Source organism: Varroa destructor, unplaced genomic scaffold, assembly GCF_002443255.2.
Source record: "Varroa destructor unplaced genomic scaffold, Vdes_3.0 BEIS01000006.1, whole genome shotgun sequence".
Taxonomy (NCBI): Eukaryota; Metazoa; Arthropoda; class Arachnida; order Mesostigmata; family Varroidae; genus Varroa; species Varroa destructor.
Genome location: NW_019211459.1, coordinates 10,949,805 through 10,964,473, shown reverse-complemented (window position 1 = coordinate 10,964,473; position 14,669 = coordinate 10,949,805). Strand labels below are relative to the sequence as shown.

Sequence of the window (14,669 nt, the reverse complement as noted above, 5' to 3'; positions counted from 1 at the left end):
TATTGCACCTTCTATGCATATCGTGCATAAACTATTTTGTGAAATGTGTATTCAGACTCAATTGTCGTTACGGTAAGTTGTCTTATTTAATTCTGATAACATTTACCTCACGTGCGCGATTGGACAGGTTCTTCTACTAATGCCGACTCGGTTAGCTTCGAACATGGAACTGGACGAGCTGATTTAGGAAGCACTGGCCGCGTAGGACCTCCAGGGGCAACTTGATCTTATGATATCTATCTATAGAAACTATAATCAGATATAGGATCTCTATCGATTTAGCTACTGACCGCCGGAAAATAATTTGCTCTTTGACAACCGTGCAGGTTCCATTCTCTAATCTACGCTAAGGGCTCAGAGAGTCAACAACCGGAAGCAAATCAAAATACTCTCTGTGACCCTTCAAGGGAAAATAAATGTATGCAGTTATTGGAACTGCAGCGTTTTATATAATAATATATCAAGACAGCTGTATTGACGCAAGTCTAGAGGTAGAGGCCTATGCAAAACAGTAGCACGGTACTACTACATCGACTAATTCCGCAAGTGTTATCTCGCTTGATCGTATCTATACATTTCATCTATTCAAACCGAATATAATATGTATACCTTTGGCCAGATAACAGTCAGGCGACGCATGCTGTTGTTGCAGATATTTCACATAATGTGACGTAGTTACGTTTCCACTTTAAGTAATTGCTAACATCTTACGGGCTCTGTTTACATAAACCTACCATGTCTCTATGCATTTAGCATAGCGCGTTCAGAGCACAGGTGCCGTGTAGAAAGAGATTAAACAGGTGGTGACAAAATATATAGCTGTTCATTACGATAGGTAGAGACCGCAATTTCAATGTTGACGATGGAACAAATCCCCATTCTGCGGTTTGTTATTTAGTGTTATCGAGAACTTCTTAGTACCTAAAAAAGTTCTGCAAAGGCCGTTCTGTATAGTGCTCCCTCTGTTTATTCTCTGGGACAATTGTTTCCGTATCGGTTATAACGGTTTGCTTTTAATAGTGCAATGAACGAAGCACACTTGTGTCACACGGTACACAATTATAAATCTAAAATCTCGTTACAGCGAGTTCATGCTAAAATCGACAACTCTTGGATGAACGCTGACAAAAATCATGCAGTTGCTGTTTTATGCTTCTAAAATCTCCATCCCTACAGATCACGGTAATACGACTTTCTTCACTATCAAAGCAACCCAATGTGAAACTTTAATTATCTTCTAGATCTTTGGTAAACGAGTTACCGTTCCTGAAAGAGCAGTAGTTCTGTAGGTAAAGCAGGATGCCTGCGAACCTTGTTGAAAGAAATGATGCCGGGGAGTGTACTGATAGAAAGAAATGACCTGTGTTGAGCCCTCTTCTGATACGCCAAAAAAATCTTAAAACGTACCGGTAGGTTTTTCTGTCACCAAACCTCTAGAAAGCTAAAAAATGGCGATTGTATCTATTACGCTAATGCGGACCGATAGAATTAAGCGTTGCACTTAGCGTGTCCACCGTGTAATAAGGTGAATGTAAATACCTGTAACTAATATATATATACATTGTACTATTTACAATAAATTAGTTTATATCTTTTCTACCCGACTCGTCTTGCTAAGTTACGTTACTTTTCATTTTTCATGTGCTTTGCCACCCAAGAGCTTCACCGAAAAATGGCACGCTTTATATAACATGGCGGGCATAATAAATAACACTCTAAATCCAAAACATCCTGTGCATCCTTAGATTTTAGTGTCTAGTTCTGTACGCATCGTTCGTACTAGATGTCTTATTGCCTAAATAAAAACACTTTTACCTCTATTAATAACAACAGGAGACATCCGTCCATTCAATTACTTTTTTCTACAAGCAGTCCTTTATGCTCACCAACAGGTGAACGCAAAATGTTTGTGGCTTCACAAAACAGAGTACATTCTCGCTCCCGTCCTCTTTTGCTTGCTATTTTTGGAAGTGTTTCCTGATCGTTACGAGAGTTAAACTTCGTGAAGTTAATTTATAGGGAGCGCTTCATTTTCGCATCAGTTTTCTGTTGTTCGTGAATTATCTGTATATTTCGCACGAAATATCCTCATAATGTTTTCTAAGGGAGATTAAATGTCCGTTTCTCTACCGTCATATCGGCTATTGTGGCACTTCGCTTTGTCAGTCTACTTTTTTTTTTAATTTAAATAAGCATGGTGCTAATTTCTTGGTTTCTGATTAGTTTTCCATTTAAGAGAGATAACTTGCTTTTAGTAATCGATTGAATCACTGAACAGTCCCCGGTTACTTGTAAAATGTACTGGTCTCTTGTAAAATACGGCTTTTAAGAATGGTGAGACGTCTTAGCTAGCTAGATCTATATGCGGTGTACCCTGTAGTGAGGCACCAATTTATAAGCTGGGTTACGTCTTATTTTATTGTTTATGCATATGTTAGTATTTTATTAAGGTAGCGTTTTAACCGGTAGAAGAGTTCAATAAAGGTACGATGAAAGGCATGAAAGGTAAAGACAAAACGTGAAAAAAAAAAGAAATTATAACTGTTATTTTGAGACGGTAAGCACAGACATAGCTTTGCCTACAGGTAAACGCCAAACACTTTAATTAGCAATTTGTTAACTAAAAACTTTTCAAGCAAAATGTATTGTTTCAAAACTGGGAAGCATACGATAGTTTAAGTCATGAACACCTGGCATAGCGCGAATCAGAGGGCATCTTCGCAGAGGGAGGGGAGTACATCTAATTCGAATTGGTTTTGATGTATTTTATAACTCGTAATCCTATTCAAGTTCGATGTAGAGCATAACAAGGATTTCTTTCTTATATGAATTAAAGAAGGATAGTTTTACATTTTCAAGCACACATTGTGTCAGGATGCATGGGCCTTATGCAAATAATCGTTACTTTCGTAGAAAAGAACTGAAAGAGCCTTTTGGACCCAGGTTCCTCTTCTTTGGCCCATAGCCATTGCATAATACGGAGGTTTTATAGGCTTTTTTTTTAGCTACGATCACATACCCGTGATATTAATTTTTTGCGGTTTTCACAACTAAATAGTTATTTTAGCCCAATGGCCAGAGTGTTAAGCCACCAGTGTAACAATATAACGGTGTTTTTACTTACGATTAACAGAAGAAATTGCATAAGTTGAACTCGTACTCGAGAATGGGCTTATCTAAAAAAAGTTAAATTACGAGGCAAAGACTGATGTTAGGCTAGCCTACAGCTAAGGCTTTTACCACTATGTTAAAAACATGTAACCACTAAAGAGATGTCAATCTCATAAACTTCGTTTGTGTACATGTACGCAACTAAATATTCAAATTCTCTATATCCTAGATGTTTCGAGTATTCTGTATCGTCGTTGCAGACGGCTGGTTCTCCTCGCAAAACAAAGTTTATGCCCAACTTCGAACTTAGATTACAACGTGTCCCTAAGGTTAGCAGGCAAAAACGTTACCCACTAAGTTATCACGGGTATAGGGCTTTTACCTAGCTGCAGTGTTCGGTTGCATCGATCGATGGTTGCCCCGTGAGCTTCTAGGTCGCTGAATCTCGTGCAACTCTACGATACGGCTTCCCTGCATAGCTTCGGTTTTTCCACGAAAACTGTCGTGCTTTAAATTTAGCAAGACACTGATGAGTAATGTTTTTAAACCTGGCACCCACATTGTAGCACAAATATCCTGGATTGCCTCACCAATTTTTTCTATTTCGGCAAAAAGCAAATGAAACTAGGCCCTGAAAGTACGTTTTTTTTTAACAGAATTACCTATTCTTTGAACCTGAACCGAAAGTACAATTCAGTTAAGTGCGCAATGAAGTTATGAAGGCATTTATAGAAAAGGCATAGTATTGTTAAGTAATGGACAGAAGAAAACAGAAAGGTACCGGGCAAGAAAGCTTTTCATTTATCATCCTACCATTACGCGTATCCTGTAGAGTACAATGTACAAGTAACAGTACAGTGTAAAAGCGACCTGATGTGTCCAACACAAAAGTACTTCGTAATAGTAGAATCGGTACAAAACGACTTTCCCGTTTGAAGTTGGCGATAATTAAACTATGTGGTAGGTTTGATTGGCCTAATATGATAATGTACCTAACATTTCAAAGCGCCTCTTAATATCGCAGAAAGGTTCAATTTTCCTGCACTGAACAGACAAGACGAAACTATGTATAAAAAGATATTATTACTTAATGGAGTTTTATGTATTGTACTAGGTTTCTGTTTGACTGCTAGCTTTTCCGACATGAAACAAAGTTTTGAGCCTAGGCCACCACGTGTTCTAAGATTCAGTAAACCAATGCGTTACCACTTCATTATCGCAGAGACGCAATTTACCTTAACTCCACGATTAACTAAAAACATATGTGAGCGCCTGTTCCGGAAAGAGTTGCTGCTACAGGCCCTGACGAATTGTTAGTAAATTTTGATTGGCAACAGCGACTTTATTCAACAGTTTATAAGAACTTGACATATGACTTTAGTAGCCGTATATGTAACCTAGTGAAACCCACAACATAGCATTTTATTTTGATCTATTCGAAATTCCGGTTTAGACAGATTAGTTCAATTGTTTCTAGCTAGCCACCAACAGCTTGTTTTCTCAGTGAACTTTGTTCTCTTGATATGGTAAGAAGTTTATCTGCTAGAAACTGGGTCTAAATTAACTGTCATTTATTCCCCCGCTTTTGTGGTCTAGCAATTTCCATCAAGGTACATCATTAATTTAATAATAATCATAATGAAGTTAATATATTTTGTTCATGCCGGAATGGGGTTTTTAGTTCCCTTTCATATCATTATCACTCATTTTTAAGTTGGTTTATAAATGGCAGTATTATTAAGACGACGAACCTGATCATCTGCTAATTAGGCAGCCATCTATGATAATTGGCTTTGTAGGCATCCGGATTCTAGCGGATACACGGTCTCTATGGGCGCCTTAGTGGCCGTCCGGTGCGTATCTTAATCATGTTTCGCGGATTTATTCCAATTCTGTGGGAAAAGCTACTCTATTGGGAATCATATAGATTCCCAACAGGCCAATGTCTTCGTGCTATATAGATAATTCAGTCGTCTTTAAGTAATGTAAGTGGGTCATCTTTAAGAATGTTTAATGCTTAATTTAAGTATCAAGAAATACAATTAGTGCTGATGGGACGGTCGTTTCTTACCCGCAAGCTCTTTTGACGTGACGTTTCGATTGTGTTAATCATTTTCTTAACTTACGCCCAAAATATTACGCTTATTATTATGCCATCTCGTCTTCGAGCTAGGTGCTTGCCCTAGCAGATACTTCTGTAGATCCTTTCCTAAGCCCACACGTCCTGTTATGGTTTGGGAAAATCTCTCAGCATTTAAATGTGTGTGAAGTAACTGGGCTTATTTGTTGGATACTTAACGTCCGCTCGCAAATCAAGTATTTTCAATGAATACGAAATTCTTATTAGTGTATAGTTACATAAGCTTCAATTTGATTGTTCGATGCATAAAGCCATGTTTACAGCAAGAATAAATCAAACTCTCTCTAATCCCCACTGTCAGCAGCCTTTTGGCCGCTGCAGGCCCAATCACCAAACTACGTAACGAATATCCAGAATTTTTAACGCAGATATGTTCCTTACTATTCTATAAACGTCGCATAGAAAAATTCAAAGTGACTAGGATTTATTAGACATTATTCAAAATAACTTCGTACTATAATAAACTATAAAAAAACTATGAATGTATAAAACAATAGGTAGACGCTGACTTTATGTTATATTATATATGCTTCCATGAAACTCCGGTTTTTAATTTTCTATTAATATTTGGCATTTGAATGTTTGAATATAATACATATGAATTTATTTTAACTATATAAAATAATGCGTATATTAACATTATAACAAAATTAAATCAGTGAAATATGCTCCTTTGCGCTTATAACAATAATAACAGTCAAACACAATAAATATAACCAAGTATACATTATTAATTTGTTAGGCCACGTGATATATTAAAATAGTACGGGCTTCAAGTTTTCCTATTCAATGTCTTCCCCAACTGATTCATTTTCTATTCGCCTTCATTTATCACTGTAAAGTTAATTGAAGAACTTGAGGTGGTACTACGTAAATAGTGTTGGGTCACTAATAGAAATATATTAGGCCGGGCCGATTGTTTAAGGTACATACCAGATGCGCGCTGCAACGCGTCTTTACAGCTGGCGATCGATAGAGTGAAGAATATTGCTAATTTTACGTTCTTGAGCTTGTCAAGCGTGGTGTTCGCAAGAACCGGAAGACTTGTATACTAGCCGAAAGCTGTTACTGCCTCTCGACCATGGTCCCACCTTTTTGGGCCTGTGTAGTAATACTAAGCAAAAAGCACATTGAGAAATTGACCTTTTTTTGCTGTCCGAGATACTTCTTGATACTGCTAATTTGAGTTCGTGTTCCTGTGTCTCTGTATGTTTGTCTGTATAGCTGGTATCGCTGCATATCATTTTGCGTTTACGAACGGGCATACGGCTGTTATTTATCTTCGCAATCTTGCAAACGATTGGATTGGACACAGTGACGAGGGCTCCTATAATCCGTAAAAAAAATTTCTTTCTCCCAAATATTGTGTAATCCGCTAAATAACGCACTAGCTGAAAAACGTTCTAGAGCGTAGCTTCCAGCCAACAAATTCGACTTTAGTGGAAGCCCTTAGAATGAACGGAACGCCTTAAAGGCTATATTGGTATCTCGAATTTGTTGTTACCTGATAGGATTCATTATACAGATGTCTGGCAGTAATGGAAGAAGGTTGGTATACTTATTTAATATGACCGGGTGAAAACGGTAGTGAACATTTGACTTTGCTTGTTGGTTAATCTTGTTAGTATTGGAGTGACCCATCATATTTTCCGCCGACAAAAAAATAGCTGAAAGCGCACTATGTCCTGACCGAATTGCTAGCGGACAGCAAGGACACTTGACATATTGCCAGGGGCGCTCACAAACAAACATAGAGTGAGTTCAGCTTCGCTAAGTCGTAGCAGAAAAGCTCTTGGCCGATTTTTAATCATGCCCCTAACATAGTTGTCTCTGTAGATAACATGATTCTCCCATTGCATGGCGCTGACCTCAGGACAAACGCTGAATAAAAATCCGTGGATGACCTAAGTTATAATTAAATGTTGTATGCAGTGGCAATATGGTGGTCTTTAAAATTTCGGGACACGTGAGTGAATAAGGTTCGAAACCCGGCGTCGGCAAACATACACCTTATTTCGTGCTGGGATGATAGACCAAGGCAGTACAGAACGTGAAACTTGAAACTTTTATTAGAAACTGTATATCAACTCATCCGATTAGGATATGTAAAGGATACTTTGAAAGGTGGGCTAAACTTTGTCACTGGGAAGCTTAAATAGATTAACTTTGGCGCCCTGTAAAAGTCTTAAAAATTTGTTTGATTGAGTAATAAGTTTTACCCTATAAATGGTCTTTTTAAACACTAGTGGCAAAGCGGGTTTGGCCAATTTGCCTATTATTAATGGCCACTTAGCATATTTTTCGATTGCTTATAGTATGTATGACTCCCGTCTGGTGTAGACGCAAGTACTACATTGTCAAGCCTCTTGATACAAATTGCAAAGTTTTTAAAAGTTTGTTTGAATAACTCAGTTTCGAAGCAAATACTGTAACAGATCGCCCGGCCAAGTATTAACATTTTGAACGGTGTTAAACGTAACTAGGTCCAAACTGTAACGTCGCCTAGCATATAGGTTTAGAAACAGCTCTACGTTTTTATTCTGATAGCAGCAGTCAGTATTATGACAATTCTACGATAAAGGATATTTAGGGGCAAAACAATGGGTAACATTATTCAGATATAGAATTTAGAGTGTCATGGCTCATTCAATTCATAAGCCGTAGAGAGAGGAAACGATTTAACGCGCTAGGTCTTTTTTGTAGTTTCTATTGAAAGTCGACGTTTGGTGTAGACCTATTGATGTTTACGGACATATCGCCCGGTCTCCCGGACCTTTGGTTACAATATTTTCTGCTTTCGCCAGGAAAAAGAGGATTGACGAGAAACTATTAATGGCTGTATAATAAAGAAAAACTTAGATAATAATAATAAATAAAGCTAACAGATGTCTATCAAAATCACAAGGGTTTCATGCAATATACACTGTGTGTAAAGAAACGCCATACTTTCGACTGGAATATCATTCAGCTAAGCAAAAAGTAAGTTTTTTCTTCCTTAGCTGGATGAGAGCGCTGCCTGTTGTTTTAACTTCATCACCTTCTTACAATTAGGAAAATCATTTAGAAATTACTATAGAGAATCGGTTTATTTTGAAAATTTTAGTATAGTATTTATATTCGTTACTGTAAATCATACTTGAGGAGTGTTTTAATCTTGTTCTTGTGATATTGTTCATAAGGGACCATACTTGTATATATATCTTGTTTGGGTGGTAGCACTTGTTTGGGTTCACAAGATCCACGGGTTTTTGGTTAATTCGAAAGGCTTTAACCTGTGTTCTAACCTTCTGAACAGAATAGCAAACAAACGGTCTGACTTTGATAGATATCACTGAATATGTTTAGCTTTCTTAAAAAGTTGTCGTAATCGGCCACTGCCTTTCGAATATACGTGGTTTCACCTAACCGATCACATGTTAAGTGCTGTTCATAAAAAGGTTTACCAATTTCACATAGTTCTCGCAACGTGAACAAGAGTCTGACAGCTGTAAGTCGACCATTATGGCGATCTTTTACAGGTCACATATTTAGACAAGGCCCCTTCATTTCAAGCGGCCAGAAGGATACTCATATTCGACATAATACCCGACCTTAGAGTTGCCTTTCAAGGAACTTCATGAAGTCCTCCATGTTGTTTTCTAGCTCCGATTCGATTTTGTCACCAGCGGTAAGTTCTTCGATCCGACGCTCGACGTATTCGAGCTGGCTCAGATTCTAGTCATATATTGTCACCATCAAATCTTCGAGTAAATAGTGACGCCACTGAATCCCCATGCTCTCGAGGCACGCCAGGCATGTGCCGCGAAATCGACGCTTCTGTCTCACTCGTTCGGCCTTAAGATTTCCGATGCGTGTTGCCATCTCGTTGTAGCAGCGAACCATTTCTCACCTTTATTCTGCCTATTTATTAAAAGCTTGTCGAAGACATTGAACTTCTATTGCCTCAGGCCTTGCCGAAAGCTGTCAAGTCAGCTAGTTTGCTCGCCATGTTAACTTTCAGATCACATATGCGCTCATCAGGAACCTTGCGTGTCACTTCGGTCGATTTGGCATTTTGAGTCGTGATTTTGACACACAAAGCAGGACCCTCAGAGACGGCCGTAAAGGGTGAGGAATATCGGGTCGATGCACGTTCTAGAAGCGATGGCTGCTGATGCGCTCTCGTGGCTGACGAAATCTTCTCGACAATCGTGTGATATCAAGTTTTGGCAAAACGATTAAGCGTAAACAAATATCTGGCGCGTTTTGTTTCATACTACTATTTTCACTCATCTTCGGCGGCTACTTAGCGGCCTGCGAGGAGGAACTTGTCATGTGGCGCGAATGTTCACGTCTCTTGTGAATAGATATATCAGTATTAGATTAACAACAAAGAAGTTACCTATGTGCGAATCGAACGCACCCTATAACCGGACATCCTTCGACAGCGTAACAAACAAAAGAAATCTGTCAGGATCTGTCTATACGGACCGGAACACTCTCGTCCGAGAAGTCGATTGCGTAAAAGCAACGCTTTAGATAAAAAAAAAAAAAGAAACTTCAGGTAGTTCACTATTAGTCGCTCTACAGGATTCACTGTGATAGTTTTTCCGTTTATACACCCAGCATTTTTCATACTTGCTGCAGGAACGTCCTCTGATAAAACATGTTAAAATTAAACCTAATGGAATAGACTAATAGACCACGAAGGTGAGTCTCAATTACCCATCTAACCATTAGCAAAAAGGCTAGACGTTGTCGGTTAGTTGCCAAACAGAGTCGAAATTTTTGTCACGTGTGTGGGGACCACACACGTGACTATGATGTATGAAGGTAAATCGTAACATGTCGTTTTCGGTAGTAGCTATCTTTATGGAAGGGTTTAGGTGCTTATCAGTGTTTTTGTATTTCATCGGCTTCATACATACCGTATAAGCAGAACAAAGCTCAAGTATATGAAAGATTGGTATCAAGATCAAGAGTGACATGAATAGTTAACTAATAAAAATTTGGGAATAAATAAAAGATTCGTCAGAGATCGAAAAATTCGTTAACATAAGAGTATTGCAGAACCCACAAAGCTTCTCAAATAAGATTGCTAACTGAAATATCTTGGAGACAGTCAAAACATTTTACCCGACCGAAATCGTACTTAATGATGCAGCTGGTTTCTGCAGCTGTGAAGTACCATAAGTATGTACATGACAAATAACTTGGCCGTTCCGTATGATAAGCACAGCATTGTACACAACATCGGGGGTTTTGACAAAGAAATTAATAGTGACTGGCAAGTTCCCAACGCACATGGGGCGAATAGTTTTTCTCATCTAGAAAGAGCTCCAGTTGTTGTTAGAGAAGCCGATGTTTTTTAGTTATTTACTGCCAAGCCAAAGGCAGGCTCAAATGATAAGCCCGCTATAGGCTCACATACGGTGCTCGTGCTCAGTGTAAAGCTGAATTTCAAATGACCTAGATACTGGTATATCCACGAGTCGCATTCGACAAAAAAGTAGTAACTTGTGCGCGCCATCTTGCCATTTGATCAGAATTGAAAAACCGTGATCGTTGTGGCTCTGCAAGGTTACCTGCAACGCGAGGCATATTTCGATTACGTAGTTTTGTCTAGAAGATGTTTTATGGCAAAAAAATATGGAAAAAATTTTTCTCAAAAGTAACATTGGCATCAAAAACCGGTGGTACAATGCGACCGAAACTGTTGTGCTTTATTTTATATTAACCCACACACACGCCCGTTTTATTAAGTACTCTGGGGCCACACAGTTTGTTTAATTTCTCTGCAAAATTAGCGTCAACTTCAAATATCGTGTTTTAGAGATGCTCGAAATCGAGTGGCCCACATAGCTCACTGACCGATCATGTAATATAACACGTTACATTAAGTTATTACAAGTTACATAAAAATTATTACATTCACTTTTATAGAGCGTAACTCTTTTACAGGATGTAGTTTTCAGATAGGCGAAGCTGCGGTGAAAAAATATAGCTATTTATTATGTTTAACAAAAAAAGTTCGATGAAATGCAAAAGACATTAAAGAAGATGACCGAGTGAGGTGAATTGCACTAAATTTTTGGTCGGACTATATCTAAAAATGTATAAAGTCAACGTTCTTCTGCCAGACGACAAGATCCGGCGTGTATTCTTCTTCAGCTGTATGCAAATAATCCATAAGATGTTGCAAGAGCAACATGGCACATGTGGGTTGATTTGAGCTTTTATGTTTGCCTAACTAAAACCTTTTAGGCGTTGTTCATATCGAACATCTGACAAGCGAGAAATTCGTTCATGTGCCACCTATTCCGATCTGGTAGAAACAAATTTATACGGCAAACGATTTGTCACGATGGGTAGTCTCCGCTGCATTCTTTAACGCTTTGATAATAATTTTGGTTGACCGCATCGATGTCGCGCAGCGAAACTTGCCTGAGAACGAAGCCATATGTGTTTCGTAGCTAACATTGTTGTAGTGCATATACTTGTCCTAATAACTTCAAACAAATGCAAATTTAGTTAACGTTCACACAACAGTCCCGTATGTAGTCGTCCCGTTTCTTTGTATACACAACGTTGCTGTTAAGTAACGTTGATGAAGACGACCAACATATTTGAGCATGAAGTCGTACGCAGTGCCGCTAGAGGGACACGGCGTCTAACTCTGATTGTGCGTCTGCTATTGGATATGTTCATTACTCATAATCCTAGTGATCAAATAGGTACTGCCGAAACTGTTTGCGATAAAAGCTTCGTAAGCCTTAGAAAGGAAAATTCTGGGGGAACATTTAAAAGGATACGAACATCGTGGGTACTGTGGTGGTTAGACACATTTCCTAGTCTATTCATAGTTAATAAATAAGTAATAATATGGTTGCTACTTCCTGGGAACGCACATCTTATGAATGTTCTAGATTTGAATTTTTTCGTTCGAAATCCATTGGATTTCATATGAACGTGACAACGTCGTCGTTAAACGTGCAACGCTGACGCGTTAATTTTTGGTACATGACTATATTCCTTGCTGTTATTGAATACTATTGAGTACGTTGAAACTGAACGCCGGTGACCTTTAGCCCAGTCTCGCACCGGGGTTCGCCTATTGTCACATCGGGATGCAACTAATCTGTACGATTTACCTCCACTGGATCACTCTGCAGTTTCTCATATAATCGATTTATTAGTAATGGGCAATATCGGTGTGTTTCGTAGTGTTTATGCAGATCGCTATTAGATACTAACTTCACACACATTGGACGCCCGTCGCGTATGCCTGTATTGCTAGGCGTATCACGAGCCTGCTTAACGGCAACAGGTGTTTTCTGGTGACGGAGTGACTTTGTCCATCTGTAAGTTCGTATTTAAAACTGCATTTTCCATTGCCATCCGAGGAGACATCGCCGTTAAGCCCTCTATCAGACTTCATACACAAGACCTATGTCTAGTGTGTCTAGGCCCAGATTCTAACCCTGACCAGCACGTGTCTCTGAGATTAGTAGACAAATACATACTCGCTAAGCTACTACGGGGATGCTACAAGAATATTGATAATAACAAAAAAGCTCCTCTTTTTTTCAATGGCTACTTATTATAAGTAGCCATTTGTTGTATGTCTGTGTACAAAAAAAACAGGCCGCATGGCACAAAAGAAAAGTCTTGAGAAATTCTTATTCAATTTTATGTTTATTAATAAACATCAAAGTTAATTAATTAACAATAATATGCTGGTAGCGAGTCTCAAGTTATTTGCAGAACACCGTGAGAGAGTAGTTAACGATGCATTGAAGCTTCGTGAAGGTGTAATTAAATAGTCTTCCCCTTTTTCGATGTTTCTTTTTCTGGTATGTGAATCTCGTTTCGGAGATGTTGGTACGATGTGGATGAAAATATTGTGTTCCCGTGGTCGCATAGTGGTGCTAAATTTGAGGGACAAGTGGTGGGTAGGGTGCGATTTCCGGTGTAGCCGTTTCATGCCGGGAACCAGTCGTGTAATGAAAGGTCTAATGGCAGTATCAAACAGAAAATTCGAACCATCTGGGATATAGAGAATCTGCATATTTAACAACTTACATGCTTGTAGAGTCTCTTTAGCGGATCTCGTTTATGGAGCCACATTGATAGGTGAAAAAGATCACACCAAAACTGAAGTCAATTTTATCTAATATAGTGGCTCGCGTAGCCTTCCGTTTGCGCTACCATCTGGGGCTAGGGAAATTGCTAATACGTGCTCTGTTAAAACGTGTATCCGGAGCGCCACACTCTTTTTATAGATGGTTTACTAGTTTCGTATATAACAAAATAAAGTGCAAAATCCCCTCTACCTAAAAAAGTTACCAAATTTTAATAATGTAATTGCGCGAGGCGGACCCTTCGCTGCTCAGTCAATCTTGCCACAGGTCATAAACATACAGCGAAACGTTTCACGCTTTCGCATAAACTTTGAAGAAACATAACTTATGGTGAAGAGCTGGTAGACGTTTTTATCGAATGGCTTTAATGCATAAAAGTGAAATAAGTAGATTATACAATGCATTCGATAATAAACTAAGCGCTAGGATTTCGCTATGTACACATTAAATCAGTGTGACACAAGCTGTATACGAATGAGGACCAAATGTTAAAGATGCGCAAGGATACTTGTTAACCGGTAAACTATCTGAAACGAATAGGGTAGCATTTATTATTTTCAGAAAATATATGGTGCATCTGCTTATCTCGTTTCCGCGATATCTTTTGCTGCTGTTACTTCTGTCAACTATTCCTCTAATACTACTTTTGTTTCTTCTGGTGCAGTTAATATCTCGACGTTAGACGCAATAGCCACCCCTCATTCAAACAAGCGCCGCCTGACCCCAAGCGCAGATCTCTGCAGGGACTCGATTTCGGAATCATGGTTCGCTACTTTAGACACTTCTGGTTTCAGGAAACACAGGGTCGTATCGACACTCTCAGAAATAAACTGCTCCAAGCTCACACAGAAGAAATGGATTCGCGACGACGGCAGGCGGAGCTTATCGAAGATATCGAGTATAACATGAATCGCTTAGACCACGCTCAACGGACCTTATATAAGCTTTTCGGCAAGGGGAATCCTGACCCAAAAAACGAACGAGAATTGGAAAAAATTCTCGAGCGTCTAGAAAAAAACGTCAAAGTACGTCTCCCACCTGTATTCGAATTCATCTGAAGAATCTGCCGATTGCACGAGCCTAATGACTGATTTATCGACCAATTAGGAATCAGCTAAAACCCGTCGGTGTCCTTTATAACTAAACAAACGGTTATAAGTTACCGAAATAAAGATATCATCTTCGTCCCTGTTGCAGCATGCGAAAACGATAAATACACTAACGTATGAGATTGACATAATTACAAAGCTAATACATAATAAATGCCCTTTGGTCAGTTCAACATATGATAATTCTAA

At 38.8% G+C, this 14,669-nt stretch overlaps 1 protein-coding gene across 3 annotated transcripts in view; it reads left to right on the top strand.

The window, feature by feature from the left end:
• LOC111252533 (uncharacterized) overlaps positions 1-14,669 on the top strand; it is a 19,367-nt gene extending 4,698 nt beyond the window's left edge. Inside the window, exons 12-13 of one of the 3 annotated variants that reach the window (XM_086992141.1) lie at positions 128-1,182; positions 14,166-14,669. In XM_086992141.1, coding sequence (XP_086848267.1) covers positions 128-225 — 98 coding nt within the window. In that variant the 3' untranslated portion in view covers positions 226-1,182; positions 14,166-14,669. Of the gene's footprint in view, positions 1-127; positions 4,965-14,035 lie in introns of all 3 variants that reach the window. The other 2 variants (XM_022810630.2, XM_086992140.1) reach the window with 2 other exon arrangements.